Source organism: Mchenga conophoros, linkage group LG7 (genome assembly GCF_057382185.1).
Source record: "Mchenga conophoros isolate Kocher_MC1m ecotype Shallow Benthic linkage group LG7, M_conophoros_male_GT1.1, whole genome shotgun sequence".
In the NCBI taxonomy this organism is placed as follows: Eukaryota; Metazoa; Chordata; class Actinopteri; order Cichliformes; family Cichlidae; genus Mchenga; species Mchenga conophoros.
The window spans coordinates 21,908,021-21,928,130 of NC_140532.1; the positions used below are offsets into that span (position 1 = coordinate 21,908,021).

A 20,110-nucleotide genomic window follows, 5' to 3' on the forward strand; every position below is an offset into this window, starting at 1 on the left:
ATTTCATTTTATTTTTTATTTTTTTTATTTATTTTGGTGTGGCACTGTTTCTTAACTTAAAATGTCCTGTTGTAATTGGACATTTTAAGTTAAGAAACGGTGCCAAACCAACCCCCCCTCCACTTCCCTCAAGGTGTATTATTGCAAGGTCAAGACCATGCAATAATACATAGAAACTCCAACCCCCAAGAGCATGCACTTTGGCGACAGTGGGAAGGAAAAACCCCCTTTTACAAGGGGGAAACCTCCAGCAGAACCAGGCTCAGGAATGGGGTGGCCATCTGCCTTGGCCAGTTGGGGATGAGGGAAGGAAGGCAGGAGAAAAAGAGTGGTTATTTTAACCACTCTTTTTTTTTTTTTGCCAATTAAAATTGGTCCATCTCATCTAAACTTGGTTTTAAAACTAAGTTTAGATGAGATGGACCAATTTAAATAAATATTTTAAGACAAGCACGTGTGCTTGTCTTAAAATAGCACACCTTTTTCTCATTTGCACTCATTTAGTGTGCACATGAGAAAATCCTAGAGATGATACTTTGTCTCTTCAGCTTGGCATGTTTTTTGAAAGTGTTGACAATTATTTCGTCAACCGTTGGGTTGCTTAACTTCATGAACTGTCCTGGAGAATGCCACTTTTCATGGAGATCATTGTATACTGTCAAGCTGAGTTCTTCAATGTTCTCTAGGGAGATTTTATATTTTTTGGACAAAATTTTGTTCCAGATCTTTTGGCTAAGCCTCTGTACAATGAAGTCAGTTGTTCCTGAATGCCATGTCGTCGTCTCATTTAGTTCGGCCATGCTGTGTATTACCAGATCTCTAGTGAATTTTTCCACAAGCTCCCAGTACTCGTCCCAGTTTTTAGATACACTGAGTACTCTTTTTGGTAATCCCAGCAGGTGTTTGGTGAAGATTGGAACAGTAATGTTATCAAGCTGCTCCCTCAGACTAAAAATCAAATATTTTTCCTTGCATTTGTGTGTTTTGCAAAGATCCTTTAAAATGGCCTCGTGGATATTTTTTAGGCTTTTTGGAGATAGATCCAAATGTTTGTCATTAATTTCTGGCCACATTTTCTCAAGCAGGCGATCACCAATGCAGTCAGGAGTGAGGCGCTCTGTGAAGAGCTTGTGTTTAGAGGCGACGTTGTCTATGGCCTTTGAAACCACCATCTGAATAACTTTGTTGACACACAACTTTTCCTCGCTCAGAGAATCAGATAGTGGACTGATCTGACAAGAAGTTAAAGACTCACTGTCACTGAGGAATCCCTGAAATCTGGGGGTTGCCTCATCTTTCAGTCCTCGACTTTCTGTTTCATCTCTGTAGCTTGAGTTGTCTACAGATATGCAGCCTACAACTGGTTGAGCCTCCAATCCCTGGTCTTCTACAGAGCTTTCACTTAGAGAATCAGACAGCAGACTGATACTAGAAAAAGTTAAAGACTCAGTGTCAGACTCAGGTACTTCTAGCTTCACATTGTTTTCCAGGAGACAAGATTCTGTTTTGTCAAAGTCTTTTCTATCAGCTGTGAAGTTTTTCTTCATACAGCTCTTTTTTGGCTTTGCTGTGTCTATTGTTTCGAGTTGTGTGTTTGAATTACCCACAGATATGCAGTCTAGGGCTGCTTCAGCCTCCAGTCCTGGAGTTTCTAAGTTTTCATTATCACTGTGGTCATCCACAGAGCTTTCATTCAGGATGCTGTCCTTTGCTCCTGTATCCTCTGTTTTCTCGGGGCAGTCTGTGCCCATGGACTGAAGACAGACCTCAGAGGTTTGCATGGAGGTTGGATCTCCATTCTCTGTGGGTTCCCTAGTTGATCTCACTAACATTTTACAAAACTTCAGCATGTCTGTTAACAAAGTGGAAAGCAGATGAAAGTCACAGTACTCTGGTTTGAACGGTACCAGAGATTGCCACTGTGGTACAATTGTACCAAAAAAGTGGTTGATGAGTAACTCCCAAGTTTCCACTGAGGTGTAAGTGAGTGGAGTATTCATGTTAAAGTCTGTACTATTTAAACTCTGAATTGGAGAAGTGGGATTCATTTGATGTGTAGTTGGAGTTGTGCTAGACATGTGTGCTGTTTGTAAACTAAATGCGCTTAAATTACACTCGCTGCTCTGATGCATAAATGCTTTGTGAACTGAGCTTTACTGGCATTGCTCTTGGCTATTTATAGCCTCGCATGTCAGAAGCCACGCCCACCCCGAAGAACGCATTGATAGGTCACAGCAGGTAGCCAGTGTGACGTCACACGCAGTTCTTGGCCCGAAGAAAACTGTTTAAAGTTAAATAATAATAATAATAATAATAATAATAATAATAAATTCTGTTTAAAGTAAGTAACAGCTCTCATGTGGCTCATTTATCAATAACAAAGAACCTTAAACGGCACCGTATCCTGTCTCAGCTGACTCTTCATTTCTTGAAAACTGTAGAAGCTAGACTGCTAACAAAGAGACAGACAGACAAGCATATGGAACCAATTACACACGTCTTCTTCTCTAGAGGGCATAGTTGTGAACCTTGGGCTTGCTGGTTAACACCAATGATTAGATCAAAGATTTATTTGATTTTATTTTTTCTAGTCAGTGGTGGAGCCCAACATAGCTTGTAATTTGTATAGATGACTTGCTATCTTTTTGTCTCTTATAGATGGGAGCATTCTACTATTCAAAATTTTTGCATGACTCACGCAGAAAAAAATCAGTATGTCAAACAAATATATCCTCCTTAGAACCAGCCTATTCATTTATGTCCTCTGTAATAGACATTTGTTTTTGGTCTATATCATTTGACTTATTTAAGCTACCCTACCAAGTCCTGATGTACAAAATAAGGACATCCTGGGGTTTCCATTGACATCTCATGTGTATGTGTGGCCTCTTTTAGCTCCAAAGAGGAAGAAATAACAAAAAAAAGTTAAATGGGAAGGTTCTTTATTTCTCGGTTTTCAGTTGCATGTTATACCTAAGCGTGCGAGTTTTTTTAGTTGTGTTTTTCATGTATCTTCATTGTATGGTCCAATATGGTCCTTTTCGTCTAGGCTTTTGTTTTGAAACTTTCAAGCTTCCGGTCGGTCACTGCGCAGGTGCTTTAAAACATGGCGGGGAAAGCTTGACAGACTCGGTGTACAGTAAAACTGTGCCGACCAAATGTAATGTTTTATCGCTAAACACTTTAGGCCAATGATGATAGTCGCTTTTGGACTTTTTTAGCTAACCTCTCCGTTGCTCTCACTAACGGAAGTTATTTATTCGTGATGCAAAAAACTGAGGAAGCTGAAGGCGCTCAACAGTCGCTGGTTTTCTTTGACCTGGAGACGACTGGACTGGGTACGGTCATACTCTAACTTTGTTTTACGTGAGTTATTATGACCGATAAAACTGTATCATGGTGATAATGTTGTAAACTGCGGTTAAAAGTTGGAAAGACACACACGGTTGACCCACTAAGCGCACCGTGCACACATGTATGGAAGATAAATGGAGCCAAAATATTCAATAGCTCATTTGTTTGTTTTTTTTGGTCATTTTTCTTTTCTTTAAAAGAAAAAAACAACTATTAAATAGCAGAAAATGTGCAGAACAGCATCTCTGAATGCACAACATGTTGAACCTTGAAGGCTACAGCAGCAAAAGACCACTCCTGTGAGCTAAGAACAGAAAGTTGAAGCTATAATATAGATTTGGACTGATATTTGATTATTTAAAAATCATATTCCAGTATAATGGCTGAGTTATTTATTCTTTCAAAGACAAAACACAAACAGATGTCCCTCAGGTTTATTATTTGTAGTTATTTTTTTTACCCATTTATGCTAAGCCCATGTCTGCTGCAGGAAGCTGCACAGTGGAAAACAAACTGTGCAACATCAACAATTATTAACTTATTTGAGGGTGTTTTTTCTGTTTCTTCTTTATTTATTTTACTTTCATTTATTGGCTCTTAAAATTGCTCTTGTTTCTGCTAAAAAACAAACAAACAAAATCTTCAGGTAGTCATTTAAATTTGAAGCACATGAAAGTGTTCATGTTTTATTCCTCTAGATCCAAATTGTGAGATCGTCCAGCTGGCTGCGGTGAGTGGAGGCCACTCGCTGAACCTCTACGTCGTCCCTCGCTGTCGAATGCAGCAAGGAGCTTCCAAGGTGACTGGCTTCAAGGTTCACAGGCAGAGGCTGTACCTGCACCGGCAGCCTGTTCTCACCAACTCCCTCAGAGAGGTGCTCGTCTCCTTTATAGCTTTCCTTCAGATGCTCGGCCGCCCTCTCGTCGTCGGCCACAACATTCGCCGCTTTGATTGTGTGCTTCTGGCTCGCGCGCTAGATGAATTTGGTCTCAGAGCAGAGTTTGAGTCTTTGGTCTCAGGTTACGTTGACACTCTGCCGCTGTCACGTGAGGTGCTGAAGGACTATGGGCTGGAGAGTTTTCGACAGGAGAACTTGGTCAGGAAGCTGCTGGGCGTGCGCTACAAGGCCCATGATGCTCTGGAGGACGTGCGGGCTTTACAGGCACTGTATGATGTTCTTCGGCCCAAGCCGGAAGTGATCTGCAGGCACAGATTTACTCTGGACACCATGGACGACAAAACACCTGTCACAGTTGCCAAAGTGCACTGCAGACTACCAGGACAGCGCCCCCTGTGGGAGCACTTCAAACAGACCGTGACGGTTACGGAGGATCATAACAGAACCTGATACAATTTTAATTCATTATCTGAGACTTAAGAAATTAATATTAAAAGAAAATAAGTAAACATAACAAAAACCTGTACACTGGATATAAGGAAATAAAGCTTTATTGCACTTTTCTACAACACAACATAAGTGGTTGAGCCTTAGGCAGTGTGGGGTAAATTTTAAAATGCCTTACTCATCGTTGACCTAGCAGCTTTACTTTCATTATTATATTCAGATATTTGCTACCAGCTTTATGACAAAAGAAACTTCATATACTTAATGTTTCAATGTGTTCTATAGAAAGCTATATTCGACATTAATAAATGTGTTGCATTTCTACTCTGTTCCAGATTGTATACTCTCACATGCTCTTTTCTGCTCACTAGCATGTAAAACATTCCAATCAGAGATGCCTACACCGCCCTCCCCTCTCGCTCCTCAGGGCTGACACTGAGGTGTTCATAAGCGTGTCCTGGGTCTGACCTGCTGCCCATTCAAATATCCTCAAGAGCATAACAGACACACCCTTCTCTTAAGGCTTTGATCTTTCCAGGGAGGCTGTGGAGAACATCATCAGGTCACCCCAGTCTGCTACACATTTGCCACTCTATGACATTGTGTTATAACAAACATTTCTATGATATAATAGAAATACTTGCTACAATACAGTACTGTCACACGGGGGGGGGGCTGTAAAAGTCTGTGTGTGTTGTTCATGTTCATGCTCCAGAGGCAGGAAATAAAAAACAAGTTCAGACCGTACAGTTAACAGAACCTGGCTTTATTAAACCGTTTTTACATACATGTTCTCTGCAGTACCATGCTACAGCATCACCACATTCAAAAATACTCAACCATGCCCTAACTACAGACATATTCTAGTAAATGTTCCCATAAAAGGTTAAAGAAAACAATGCAAACTGTATTTGAAAGTCATTAGTTTACAGTAAGGAAAAAAAGAGCCACAAACTTCAGGTGTCCAGTATTCAAATGAAAATGTGACTTACAGCAAGATCGGCAACAAAAAGGTGCGTGATCATTAAATCAGAAGTTACATTAAATACAGTACTCCACAAAACAAAGATAACATGAAAACATGGCAAACAAGAGATGATTCGTTAACAGTGTTTTGAGCTACAGAAGGATGATTTGAGGTAATCAAGAAAAGTGATCTAAAAATAACTTCACATCCTTCTTAATACTCTTCTTTTTTTTAAAAAAACAACAGTAAACAAGTAAAGGTTTACCGCATCTGCACTGGGGACAATCAACCTACATCACAAGCGTGATAATAAAGCATTAACACGGCTTCACTCACTCTGAAAAACGTGTTCAGTAGTAGGTTGGCAGGCTGATAGAGGACCTATCATTGAGTTGAGAGCCTATAAAAACTACTACGAGAAGAAAGTGCACATCATTATTGAGTGAATTCAGATCGACCCTGGTACTAGAACCGGAAAGTTACACAGAAGTTTGCACCATTACCGAAATAATCTACTATTACTACTGCACCAACATGTTGTAAAGTGGTCACCAAAAGAGATTATATTTTAGGAAAAGAAACCTGTTTAGCTATTATAATAAACATGTAAAACCATTTACTTCATATGTATCGCCACGTGCTGATTAATCGTTACAAACAACAGTCAAAAAATCTCTCCAATACAATAAGGTATAAAATTCAATGCAGCATTTTGTTGTACAACTGTACAAAAAGACAAAAAAATCTTTTAAAGGTACTTTTTGTAATTAAACTGCAGCAAATGTTAACTAAAACCTTTATCACCAGGGGGCAGTATTTCACCAGTAAATGCCTTTGTACAAACTGTTCTAATGGCTTGCCTGGTTAAACAAAGGTTACGCTGATACACCATCTTGTGGTACAAATTGGTATTACACAAAATTGCCGTCCAGCCCTGGTTAAGGTTCTCTTTATATTTCTTCAACAAAAAAATATATCAGTGTTTTGGATGTAAAGTCATGCCGATCAATTGTTTACATTCTGCTGAAAGCTTCATTTAAATTTAAAAGGTGTTAAAAACACTTTCAAAACAGAGGAAATTACAATAAGTACCTTAAAGCAGGTTTAGATAATTGTTAGTTGACAAACAAGATGTTTGACTCGGTATGCATTTATGATTCTCGAGGTGTAACAATTCTCCCAAACTACAAGGTTCATACCTTTTTTTTTTTTTTTTTGCATTCACACCAAAGACAAAGTGAAGTATTGCCGTGAGTTATTTGCGTGAATTCATGCACATTGAAAACTGCTGAATGAGGTATTTACAGCTGCTTTCTTTTTTCCCCAAGATGCTGCCACAGCGGATGGATCTGAGTTTTTGATTTGGCAGTTTTTATGCCAGATACCCTTCCTAATGTAACACTTCAAGTTACTACGCTACTAACAGCTAACAGGACAATGAGGAGTACAACCAATAGCTGGAAACATGTCAGAGTGATTTCAAAATTTGAAAATGGTGTAAAAATCCATTAGGTTGCATGAGTTCCCTCACTTTTTTCCGCAAAGTGAAGTTTACCCGTTCAGCTCTATATACCCTCAGACAGTCTCAATGCCCGTCCTGTCCGACAGCTTCAGCTGTTGTCCCAAAAACATTTGATTCCCCAAGAAGAAAGTGTCCAGTGTATTAAAAATGGTTCTCTTTGCTGACGATACAAACATTTTTTGCTCTGGTGATGATCTGCAGAATTTATTGGAGGATATGACTAATGAAATAAGTAAAGTGAAGTTCTGGCTTGATAAAAATAAATTATCATTAAATTTGAATAAATCTAAACTTATGTTATTTGGAAATAGTAGTTTAAATACAAATGCAAAGATTCAAATAAATGGTGTTGATATTGAAATAGTCAGTGAAAATAAATTTCTGGGGGTAATAATAGATGAAAAACTTAACTGGAGAGCTCACGTAAGATATATTCATTCCAAAGTATCACGAAGCATTGCAGTACTAAACAAGGCAAAACAGGTATTCGACAGAACATCACTTCATATTCTCTACTGTTCACTGGTTTCACCATACTTAAGCTATTGTGCAGAGGTCTGGGGCAATAACTATAAAACCACATTACATTCACTTTTTACTCTTAAAAAAAAAAAGCAATTCGAATCATCCACAATGCAGGTTATAGGGAACATACAAACTCACTATTTTTGCAGTCTGAAATATTGAAAATTGACGATCTAGTGAAATTCCAAACAGCACAAATTCTATTCAAAGCAAAAAATAAAGAACTGCCAGGTAATATTCAGAGTATGTTTTTTTTTGAAAGAAGGAAGTTATAATTTAAGGGGTTTTTGTAACTTCAAAACAATGAAGGTACGTACTACAAGAAAAGGCTTTTGTGTTTCTGTTCATGGAGTGAAACTATGGAACAGTCTGAATATGGAATTAAAGCAATGTCCAAACATAAAACTGTTCAAAAAGAGTTATAAAAATATGATCTTCTCGAACGATAAAGACAAGGAAAATATTGAAATTAAGTGAATGTCTCTATTTAAAAACAAACAAACAAAAAACTCATGATGTGATATTATAGTATAAAGTATATCAGAAATCTGTTCGCTATTTTTACATGACACAGTATGGTGGACGTTTGTATCATGGTTTCGGTCTCAGAATTGTTACACCCCTACATGGTTGCCACATCGTCATGCTTTATGGGACAGAGATGGAAATGGCTCTTCATGCCCGCTTCTTATTTATTTTTATTCATTCATTTTTAATACTCATGAGTTTTCACCACTTTGACGGGATGTTTCCAGACTGTAAAACATGCGCTGGTAACAGAAGCAGTAACACTCAGCAGGCTTAGCTTCACTGTGATTGGTTTGTAGCACTGATATAGTAATCACAGAAGGTGCTCTGGAGAGTGCTACTGCTCTAAAACATGCACAGGCATCTCAGTATCACACTTTGTACTTTTTAATGTTTTTCTTTTACTTTCTTTTTTTTTTTTTGCCTAAAATTAAGTTTGAAAGGTGGATATTCTCCAGTTTGAGCTAAAGTTAAAATGACAACACTGATCCTGGAACGCAGTAGCTGGCATATAAAACAGATGTGCTTTGTTGTCCTTAACAGGTTGGTTGTCTGGCTGTTCAAAGCACTGAGTGGTGGTGAAGTGTACAACAGTAAACATCAGCCCCACAATGCTGTTTAGTTCATTACAGCTAGTGTGTGTCACCTTCATAATTCAGGGTATAAAATAACATGCAGGAAAAAAATTGAGAAATTAACTGTACTTGATGTTTTTTTCCAGTTATCACCAATATTTTTACAATCCACCTTCAGCTAATTGAAAACTTTTAATCATGTTGGATGTTCTTCACTTGTCCTGGGACGGCAGATGTTCAGATTTCTATTTTTGAGCAAACTAAGGACCTTAAACACCAAAACAGCAACTAAACAGACATATTTTACTTTTTATTCTGCCCTCTATCCAGCACCTATAAAGAATTTTGGATGTGCAGATCTTCTGTGTTTTATGAGTACTTGCACACACGAAAAGGGTAAGAACCAATAAATCCATCAGCATTGGATTAAAACTGGAGTTTAAAGCTAGAGAAGAGTGCTGGAGGTGGCAGAGAGGGCACATGTTACATTTTAGGGGTTAAAGGGGAGCAGCAGGTACCGATGAGGCTCCTTTAGCTTCTATACTATCTTGTAAAAAGTGCACGAGTCATCGAGCTCAGGTAAAACACAAGGACAAACCTCGACACTTCAAATCACAAATACAAACAAACAGGTAGTATGAGCTTTAACGACCACAGACCCACAACTACAGAAGGCAGCAGGCTCGAAAAAGGGTCATCCCCGACTGCGAGGTGATGTGTAGAGAGACGCTCTCGTTGGCCGAGACGAACAGGACGCTGCCCCGCGTCAGTGTGAGGTCGGAGAGAGCAGCAGGCGAGGTTCCCGTGGCTTCACCTTCAATGACCAGGAGGATGCTGGCGCTGTCGACTGGAGAAATATTGTACTGCTTCACTGAGGCTGGGATCTGCAGGATGGAAGGGTGACAATGAGTCGGTATTTAAAACAAACATTAAAAAACGAAAGAAAACATTCGAGACTTTCTGTTTAAAGGTGGTGCTTGCAATAGTCCAATGACAGTTTGGATGTCAATCAAAGATGTGTATTTTTAACAGTATTAAAATCACAGGTGTTGTAATAACATCAATAATGGTTTATCATTAACTAAAGGTAGGTATGAAAAACCATTTTGCTGAACTGGAATCAAATAAAATCTAGACACATGAAAAAGTAAAATGACACTGTACACGACATATACACTCACCAGACAGTTAACTACACATGTTAAACTGCTTCTTATCTAATCAGTCACATGTCGGCACCTCATTGTACTTAGGGATGTAGATATGGTTAAGAAGACTGATCATCAACGGGGGGAAGAAAGGTGATTTAAGCGATTCCTTACTTTTACTTTACTGTCTGTAATTGGGACCTAACTTCCTGAAATCAGTGAAGTTTAGCATGAGTATTCATTGATCTTTGCTAAACCTTTCATGCATGAATTATGACAACCTCAATCAGGATTTTTTTCCTTCATCTTTAGGCATGAAAAGATGAATAAAAATACTTAAGAAAAAATCCTGATTGAGGTTGTCATAATTCATGCATGACAGGGTTAAATAACAATAATCACAATGAAACACATCATACATCTATAGTCACACTAAGCGACCAGTGGATGGCAGGGTATGGAGTGACACATCAGTGTCCAATGTATTGGTTTATGTGCAAGTATACCATCAACACTGACCCAAATACAAGAAAACAGCCTTTGCATAGCTGTCCACTGTAGTGACCACTATGCGTGAAAGGGTTAATTTGGTCAGATTGTTAGAGTCACATAACTGTGACTCAGCTGCCTTCAAAAAGTGTTGTGTTTGTATTGCACGATTAATTTGCAACTCCTTAAATCAAACCCCTAAAACGAATACTGAAACTAGTAAAAACTAAAGTGAAACTAAGCAGTTTTACAAAAACTAAACTCAAATAATAAAAGCCACTTTGGAAAATACATGAAAATAGAAGAAACTCTAATTTCTTTCAAATTTGTTTTCGCACTCTATCAGTTGAACAAACTACGTGTCAAAGCGTCACAAAGGCAGACTGATGGAAGGAAGGTTTCTATAATATCAACTCAGAGTGCACATGGGTTGAGAGTAAAAGTTTAACTTTTTAAAAACACAAAACACAATATGCCAAATATTACATTTTAAACTAAATTCTAAGAAAAATTAAAAACAACAAAAAAAACTGGTTATTATATACACTGATCAGATATAACATTATGACCACCTGCCTAACTTCTGTGTTGGTCCCCGTATTGCTGCCAAAACAGCCCGGACCCATCGAGGCATGAACCCCACTAGACCTCTGAAAATGTGCTGCTGTATCTGTACCAAGATGTTAGCAATATATCCTTTAAGTCCTGTAAGTTGCAAAGGGGGCCTTCATGGATTCTTTTGTCAAGCACATCCCACAGAATGACTGGATTTAGATCTGGGGGCTTTGGAGGCCAAGTCAACACCTCAAACTCATTGCTGTGGTCCAACCATTTTTTGCTTTGTGGCAGGGAGCATCATGCTGCTGAAAGAGGCCACAGTCAGCAGAGAATGCTGTTTCTATCAAATGCTGTACACATCAAAGTAACATCCACATGGATGGCAGGACCCAAGGTTTCCCAGCAGAACATTCCCCAAAGCGTCACACTCCACCAGCTTGCCTTCTTCCCATTATGCATCCTGGTGCCAGGTGTTCCCCAGGTAAGCAACTCACACACACCTGACCATCCACGTGATGTAAAAGAAAATAAAACATGATTCATCAGACCAGACCACTGCTTCCATTGCTCCTTGGTCCACTTCTGATGCAGATCAGCATGGACACCCTGACCGGTCTGCTGTTATGCAGCCACATACACAACAAACTGTGATGCTCTGTGTATTCTGATGTCTTTCTATGAGAACCAGCATCAACCTTTTCAGCAGTTTGAGCTACAGTTACTCATCTGTTGGATCAGACCACACGGGCCAGCCTTCACTCCTCACATGCATCAATGAGCCTTAGTTGTCCATGACCCCGTCGCTTATTCAGCACTGTTCTTTCTTTGGGCCACTTCTGATAGATACTGACCACTGCAGATGGGGAACAGCCCACAGGAGCTGCAGAGATCCTCTGACCCAGTCATCTAGCCATCACTCCTTTTCAAACTCACTTACAGCCTTGAGGACAAAATGTTCACTATCTCCCTAATATATCAAACCCACTAACAGAAGCCTTGATAAAGAGACAATCCGCGTTATTCACTTTAACTAGCAGCGGTCACAGTGTTATGTCTAATTTGTATATAATGTCAATATATCACGTAAAGTTAGTTGTTTTTTTTCTCAAATGACAAGGTTTTATTTTAAAGATGAGATCAACTATACAATTTTCTAACCTGTATCCTCATGACAGTGAAGTCTGGCACGGGCGGGTTGTATATGGACACGCAGGGGTCAGAGGGGTCCTGAAGACACGGGAAGATTTTCGAGGAGGCGGGGGCGGGGCTGTAGTTCAGCATCTCACAGAGCGTGTTAACATCGATGTATTTGGGTGTCAGTCCGGCCCTCACAGTGTTGTCTGAGCAGGCCATGCACTCAATACAGTCTAGATGGGTGCATAAATAGAAAATCAAATATTAAAATCAATTCCCAGAAAATCCTGCAATGTTAAACAGATTCAGATGCTTTCATGTGGGCGAACAACAGAACAGGGCAATTTTCCAGAGATAAAGATGAGCTGAACACATCATCAACACATCTCATAGCCGGATTGCATTTTATTCTGCTGAGACAGCTGCTAAAAAAGACACTGCGGTAAATCAGTGCTTCACAGACTGCTGAGTTCACAGAGAAGCTCTTGTGTATGCTTCATGTTTCAAAGAAGATGACACCAAAGCTCGACATTTCTGGTAAAAAAAAAAAAAAAAAAAAGGCTGGCTCTCAGCATTTTGCAGTTTGCTCCCAGTGGATGAGACAGTTTTACTAGCTTCCACGTCATCTGCTGAAAATAACTAAATCGATGTATTTAACATCAACTCATCTAAGGAATCAAATAATACACACAGAATTTACTGGAGTTGGCTACTTGGTTATGTTAGTGACACCCAAAACATTATTTATTCTGCCTACTATTTTCTCCTCCTCCCAAGAGACAGACACCATTTACTGTTTACTGTCAGACAAACACCACTTTTTGTGAAAGTTCATTAGCTGCTGGCAGACCACGTCCTGTCTTGTGTTTCCCTACCTGCAGACTGATTAGTTCACTCCTGTGGCAGTCTTTGATATAATTTAGTTGGACAGATTCCAGTTTAAACATCTCTGACTGTACAACAACATGTATTCTGCTCTGTCACAAGCTTTTTAGTATACTTCAGGGTTCTTCAGTGTAAAATAATAAAAATGCACAATCCTCCTTTAAAAACTCCCTGTGTATTAATCTGTAGCTGAACGTAGTTCAATATTTGAGTAGCATTTTCTCAAAACTACAGAGGCCTGCAGTTTTGAGACTTTATGATCTATACTTTAAGATTTGTGGTAGAGATGCAGTGGACGTGACGTTGAGAGTAACAGAAGATGGATAAAAACATTGTTCATTTTTATGATTGGGATTAAAGACCTAGCGCTTCTATGACATAATAGCTCATCCAGTTTATTCACCTTCACAATTTACAGGTTATTGACTGTAAAATGACAAATGTGATCCATTAGGTGATGAGTGTGTTGTAAGCTTGACTAAAATTCTGACCAATACTGTAGAGAAGTGAGTCTTGTGGACAGACAGAAGCCAGTCTTGGCATAGTCAAATTGGTCGTTCAGACAGAAAAGCCTAAGCTGCTAAATAATCCCATACTAGCTCTTAAAAGCCATATCTGCTGCTCTGTTATGCAGAAGAACTGCAGCGACGCTGGAAAGTCAACAGTTTCAGTCACGCTCACTCAACTGAATCTGGAGCTCTATTGTACTAGAATCTTATAAATGTAAATGCTATCTACTGACCTCCATAAAGGTAAGCGTGAGGCTCATTGGCTCCCAGGAACATGGCCTGGCCTGGATTCAGGACCACATGATTGAGGAAGTAGATTGAGAAGCAGCCAATGTCTCCAGGGTACTGAGAGTGGAGACGGAGCAACAGGTCACCACTGATGCCTGACGTGTCCTTTCCAGCTGCAGCTGCAAGGATCACAAACATCCCGAGGTAGGACTGTGTTAGCAAAACATAAGATCAAACTGAGCTCTTATTTTTCTCTGTGTTTTAAAGTCATTTTTGAATAATTGCAGAATGGTCGACTTTGCTGCCAGATGCTAACACTGCTAGGTGTGAACGCACAGCACCGTTCCCCTGATGTGAACTCAGGGCAACACAATCACAGCTGGACCCTACCCTTTCACTGTAGCTATTTATTCTAACACAAATACCCTCAAAACATTATTTATACTTCAGCAATTATGTTTTAGTAAATGCTTCAAGTTAGCGGATACCACACTTTTTCAGGTCTTACATACTTTTTCAATTCAATTCAGTTTATGTAGTGCTAAATCAAATGCCTCAAGTCAAATGCTTGCTCATAGGAGCAAGCACTTGGCAACAGTGGGAAAGAAAAACTCCCCTTTAACAGGAAGAAACCTCCAGCAGAATCAGGCTCAGGGAGGGACGGCCATCTGCCCCGACTGCCTGAGGGAGTCAAGATTAAAAATATCATCACTAGCTAATGAGAAACCTTCCTATCCAATGCCAGTATACAACAGAATCACACAAAGGTTTCTTAGCCTTTATAATTTTAGTAATTACTCCAATCTGACACACAGATTCGATCTTCAACATGTAGGTCCTGGTTAAAATGTGGGCAGAACTACAAAGTCTAAGGAGCTTGGAAAGGAAAGCGTCTGGACTTCTTTAAGTTCCTTGAAGACGTTTCACCTCTCATCCGAGAAGCTTCTTCAGTTCTAGGGTCAAATGGTGGGGAGTCCCAGATTTAAACCCAGTGGGAGTTTGCCCCCAAAGAGGGACAAAAGGACCCCCTGATGATCCTTTACCTAATCACATGAGCCAAGGTGTGAAAACGGGTGTGGGTCACCATCAACCAGGGTTTCGGGTGAGCTCATTGTGAAACCTAGCCCCACCCTATCATGTGATTTCCTGAGGTCAGATGGCCCAGGGTCCCTTTTTCCCTCCTTGGGGGGAAACTCCCACGGGGTTTAAATCCGGGACTCTCCACCATTTGACCCTAGAACTGAAGAAGCTTCTCGGATGAGAGGTGAAACGTCTTCAAGCAACCTAAAGAAGTCCAGACGCTTTTCTTTCCAAGCTCCTTAGACTACGATGACATGGATGACTGAGAACCTTCACAGACCCAGAACTACAAACATAACAGTAGATAGCTGTAAGCTGTGTATACAAGAACATACATTTAAAATTGCGCATTAAGAGATTAGTTTTAAAAATTATCCTTGGCTATGAAAACAAATACTGCAAATCAGACTTTGACTCTGCAATGTCAATGTTTTTTTTTAAAATTTAATATAGTATAGATCTTTTAAAGAATCTACAATTGTAAATTAATCTCTTTTTAATAAACTGTTTTCAAAATATTTTTTTTGCCTTCAGTGGCCTTGATTAAATTTTTGTGTAATTTACATTAAAACTGCCTCAGAAATGTGTAATAGTTAAACGACACATATCTACATACACATCATGAAACCTGTTGACGATCATTTAAATAAATTAATTCTCACCGTCTTCCGTGACCCTTTTCACCAGCTCGTTGAGGTTCTCTACCACCACCTTCTTCTCCCAATCCATCATCCTGGTGAAGCACCTCTTCAGCGCCTGGCTCGTACGGTCTGCATCTCCCACGCCGCCCCGCAGCTCTTGTGCTGCCCCGTGACCCACCAGAGTGTGGAACTCTGGGACCTCTGACAAATAAACACACACAGATTAATTTTGTTTTATGACCATTTGAAGCAGAGTACATGTTTTTTGGTTTGACACAAAAAATCCAAAACTCACTTTCAAGAAATTCCAGGATCTCTTCCACTGGTCTGAAGCCACAGAGGCCTTCGAAGCGGGTGAGAGCAATGGCCATCTCCGGTTTGTGGTTGGTGTCTGGGTAGTGCTCCGGAAACTGAGTGTGTAGTCGAGTGGCTAATTCCTGACCAAAACATTATAGAAAAAAAACATGCGTTTTCATACACATACAAAGGAAAAAAGTATGTCCTTGATCCTAAAAAACTTGAAAATATAATGAGTTTAGTATCACTACATGCTATACAAGTAGATTTGAGTAATGCTTTCTCCTGATAAATCATTTAATAAAGCAGCTGACATTTGCCTCCACCCATAAACTTCAGCCAGTTCACAATGATGAGCCAGCTTCAGCAGAACTTGAACTCTGAGCAGGTGTGGGAGTCCGTGTACTCACCTTGTTGGGGTGGGCTTGTATTGACAGAGCCGTGTTGACCGAGAGAACTTTGAAGAGGAAAGGCAGCTGACCCTGGAAGGTGTCTTTCACCTTTGAGCCCAGACATGCAGGGAAGTGGGCGATCCACTGGCCCAGGGTGGTCTGTGCAATCCTGTTGTCCTTAATCTGGGCGTCACCTTTTGGATGAGCGCCCATCCACAGCTGGAGAAAACAGCACAGCTTTCAGCTGAATAACAGCTCATACTTTATTTACTTTATTTAGAAATATTCCTGTTGGTGTTGCAGCAAGAGGTTCCAAAAGTGGGCACACTTTACATTTCCTAAGTGCTAAATCTTAATAATAAAAACCACAGTTTTGTAGCTCTCCTTATTTTCTTTTTATCTGCCTTGAAACTTTCTAAAAAAACCTATGAGAGGCCCCAGATGTCTTGCTGACTGAGAGAAAAGCCTGCGATTATACATGGACCCAATTAATCCAATACTCCAAACCATGGTCATTTATAGCGAGTGAAAAGGAAGGAATCCAAACTATGAGAGTGTAATCTACGGGATCAGAGCGCTATTCCAGTTTGTAAATAAAGGACAAGCTCTATCAAAGTCACGTGTCAGTGAGCAAACAGATGATCCAAAAACTAGACACCTACACTGTACTTCCTGACTTCATATCAAATTTGACAGCACACTAAGGTTGAATAGTGTTTTTATATTCAATCAGGCTACTTCCAGAGTTTCCATTTGGAATCAATGACGTTTTTATGGAGTCTTTTATTCACAGCATGGTTGTTTAATAGATTGTCTGCTGGGGGAATTTGTTTTCTATTGCTTGTTAAGCTGTGCCTAAAACCACTGAATGAAGCACAAACTGTGTGTTGTATGGAATATATCACAGAATGGGTGTGTAATGATTCAGAGATTTAGAAAATCAAATATAGTTGGATTTGATTATAATTTGATTCTAAATCTTTTTTACACTGGTTCTAGAACACAAAACACACTGAGAATACCTGTTCAACCAGTACAATTAATTTCACTTTGATCCATGACTAACTGAATTGGTTTCCACATCTTGTTTATCAAGCTGTGTAGCTTTAAAGTTTAAATGGACTCTAATGTGTAAATAACTGGAATTAAATGATTATTTTTACTGCTAAATAACCAGATTAATAACTTTCTACAACATATCTTGCAATCTTGCATACTTATATAGTATATTTATATGTTCTTGGTTCTCAGTGAGAACCATTTGATAACATCTCTGCAGTAGGTGGCTCAGATAGGGATCATTTTCTGTGGAAAAAAAAAGAAAAGAAAAGTCATACAACCCGTGAAATGCCCCCTTTAGATTGGTCAGGTGGTGCCAAGACCACCCCTTTTATGCGAACGGGCAGGGGAATGCCTGGGATAATTTAGCCAGTTAACTAGTTTTGCGTGAATGTTTATTCATATTAGAGGCCCAGGTCTGAAACGTAAAGCCTTAGGTACCTTAAATCTGCGTTATTTTTACTAGCCACCAGGGGGCAATGGCTGTGACTATAACAGGAAGTCTGTGGGGAAAAAAAGCAACAGCTGTGGGAAGAATTATGGTGACAAGTCCCTTAAAAAGAACAAAACAAAATAAAACACCAAAAGTCAGTTAAACAAAAAGACATGTCACATAATGTGTTGATCAAAGTCATCCTTCTGAAAATGTGTACAACCAAGGGATGTGGTCCACAGTACGTGAAAATATCAGCACTATCGTAACCTGAACTAATGACCTTTATGACAAACACTGCAAAGCTGTTGTGGCTAAATAAAGACAGACTTATTAAAGGCATGCACAGCACCGAGCCTGTGCCAAGACAGCCTAGGACACGACTGCATTTAAAACCAAAATGATTACGTTATTTTTGCTTGGCTGAGGAGTTGTGTATCATTAACGGTAACATAAGACTACAGAGCTAAATTCAAATGTTAAAGATCCCTCATTGCTGACAGTAAGTGTAAATAAGCTCAAACGACTCAAGCGTAGCTATCTCAAGAAATGGTAGTCCTACAATTCTATTCAAACCTATTCCAGAAAACCAGAGTGAAAACCAAGTTTCCAGCTCTGTTCCAGCATAGTGGTCTCAGGTTTTCAGAAAACCTGAAAACATTAAGTTTCTTTAACTTTTAAGAATGAATCACATGCATGCTTGTACATTTTCAATACTGAGTGTTAAATGTTCACTACCCTCCCTCCAACAGGTACCCCAAATATCTCTGGGCCTTACCTCTGCATAAGGTTTATCAGCCTCTACGACAGCAAGTGCATCTCCGCCAATCACCAGCTTGGCCACCTCGCTGTCCAGTCCAACCTTGCCCCATGCATAATTTTGCACAGCACAGGTCAGGGGAAACACTGAGGAGGAAACATTTAATGTGCAATAAGTGTATAAATATTACAAAAAACAAAAAAAAACAAAAACATACAGTGAGTTACAAAACTCTAGTATGAGCCTCTTTATTGTTCTACTGACAGGTGTATATGCACACAGCAGCCAGTTTATCAGCAGCAGAACTGAGACAATAACACATTAGGCTTCCATCTTCACACACAGTGAGACCCATGTCGAGCTTTTAATGGTGATAGCTGTACTGCTCTAAGATCATTCAAACAACAAGCTATCTTTAAATATCATCAGAAGCTCATGGTAATAATTGTTTTTTGTGCCCACGATCCAGTAATCCTTTATAATGCAATACCAATCATCAGAAAAAACCTGCGTTAAAGTCATCTATAAAAATATTAAAATGCATTAGATTTATGTAGGTACAGGAAAATCGCCTCTACCTTACACCTCATAGTTTTACTTATTAGGCTCTTTGTTGTGTTATATTCGGCTTTTTATATGATGTTAATTTATTTAATAACACTTTTTATTGAGTTGATTGATTTAAATAATATATCTTTACCTCATTACCTCTCTTTCTGTCTTATCACAGTTTGAACTAAACAAGTTTCACTGGATTTCTAATAACTACCTGCTTCGCTAAACCAGTAAGACAAGCGGAACGGATTGCTGGGGGTACATTTTTAATCAGAACACCGGGCAGCTGACGGTGCAGCCTTCACAGGACAGAAACACACAGTAAGCAGCTTTACGTTTGGCAGGCTCTGTTTGCCGGTTTCAGACAAATGTAGCTGAAAGTAAAGGTTTTATATGCGGTAGGGAAAAAATACTAAACTCCATCTTTGTGGCTGAGGTGCTAACAGCACAGTGAAAAGGACAGTGAGCCACACGTAAAGCAATCAAAACGCCGGCTGAAACAATGAGGTGGTTTTTCGGGTAACGCCGAGCCTCCCGTCATATTACCGAGCAGCACCGGACATCACGCAGCGTAAACAAACATCTGCTGTTAGCTAGCTGAGTATGTATCTGTAAAAGAGATCATTTCAGACAGTTTAAAAGGAGTAAATCTCTCACCTCTCACTTCCTCCATGTCTGCGACGTCGACTGACGGCTGCTGGTGACGTCACGACGGACGTGGCAGATGTTTTTTTTTTTTTTTTTTTTTTTAATTTGAATAATTCAACTGAATAATTTCAGCTTTTTACCCACAGAGATAATTGCTTGGAAAAGAACAAAGCAAAAAATTAAAACTAAACGCCACAGATTGTTTGTTTGTTTTAATATTTATTCGACCATAACTGGTCACAGGGCATTCTGGACATGCCCTACGAGGACATCCGACAGTTAGGACCAACCCAAAATGGAAAGAAAATAAAACAACAAGAACAATATACATATAAACATATATATCTATAGATATATCTATAGCTATATAGAGAGAGTGTGTGAGTGTGTGTGTTCTTTTTATAATAAGTAAATTAAAGTTGAACTAAAAGAGTATGGAGTTTTTTATGCATTAAAACTTTTCATACATATGAGATTT

At 39.4% G+C, this 20,110-nt stretch overlaps 2 protein-coding genes across 2 annotated transcripts; one reads left to right on the plus strand and one right to left on the minus strand.

Annotated features, from left to right (window-relative positions):
* Positions 1-3,095: 3,095 nt before the first annotated feature.
* LOC146570077 (maternal protein exuperantia-1-like) lies at positions 3,096-5,426 on the plus strand. The gene is made up of 2 exons (XM_085282885.1): positions 3,096-3,338; positions 4,053-5,426. The coding sequence occupies exons 1-2, from the start codon at positions 3,266-3,268 to the stop codon at positions 4,700-4,702; spliced, it is 723 nt and encodes a 240-aa protein (XP_085139011.1). The 5' UTR covers positions 3,096-3,265; the 3' UTR covers positions 4,703-5,426.
* An 18-nt stretch (positions 5,427-5,444) lies between these two features.
* Positions 5,445-19,705, minus strand: mpi (mannose phosphate isomerase). The gene is made up of 8 exons (XM_085282884.1): positions 19,642-19,705; positions 18,448-18,575; positions 16,196-16,396; positions 15,784-15,925; positions 15,510-15,689; positions 13,773-13,946; positions 12,170-12,378; positions 5,445-9,700 (listed from the first exon to the last, which is right to left on the minus strand). Exons 1-8 carry the CDS (start codon positions 19,655-19,657, stop codon positions 9,482-9,484), a joined length of 1,269 nt encoding a protein of 422 aa, XP_085139010.1. The 5' UTR covers positions 19,658-19,705; the 3' UTR covers positions 5,445-9,481.
* Positions 19,706-20,110: the final 405 nt, after the last annotated feature.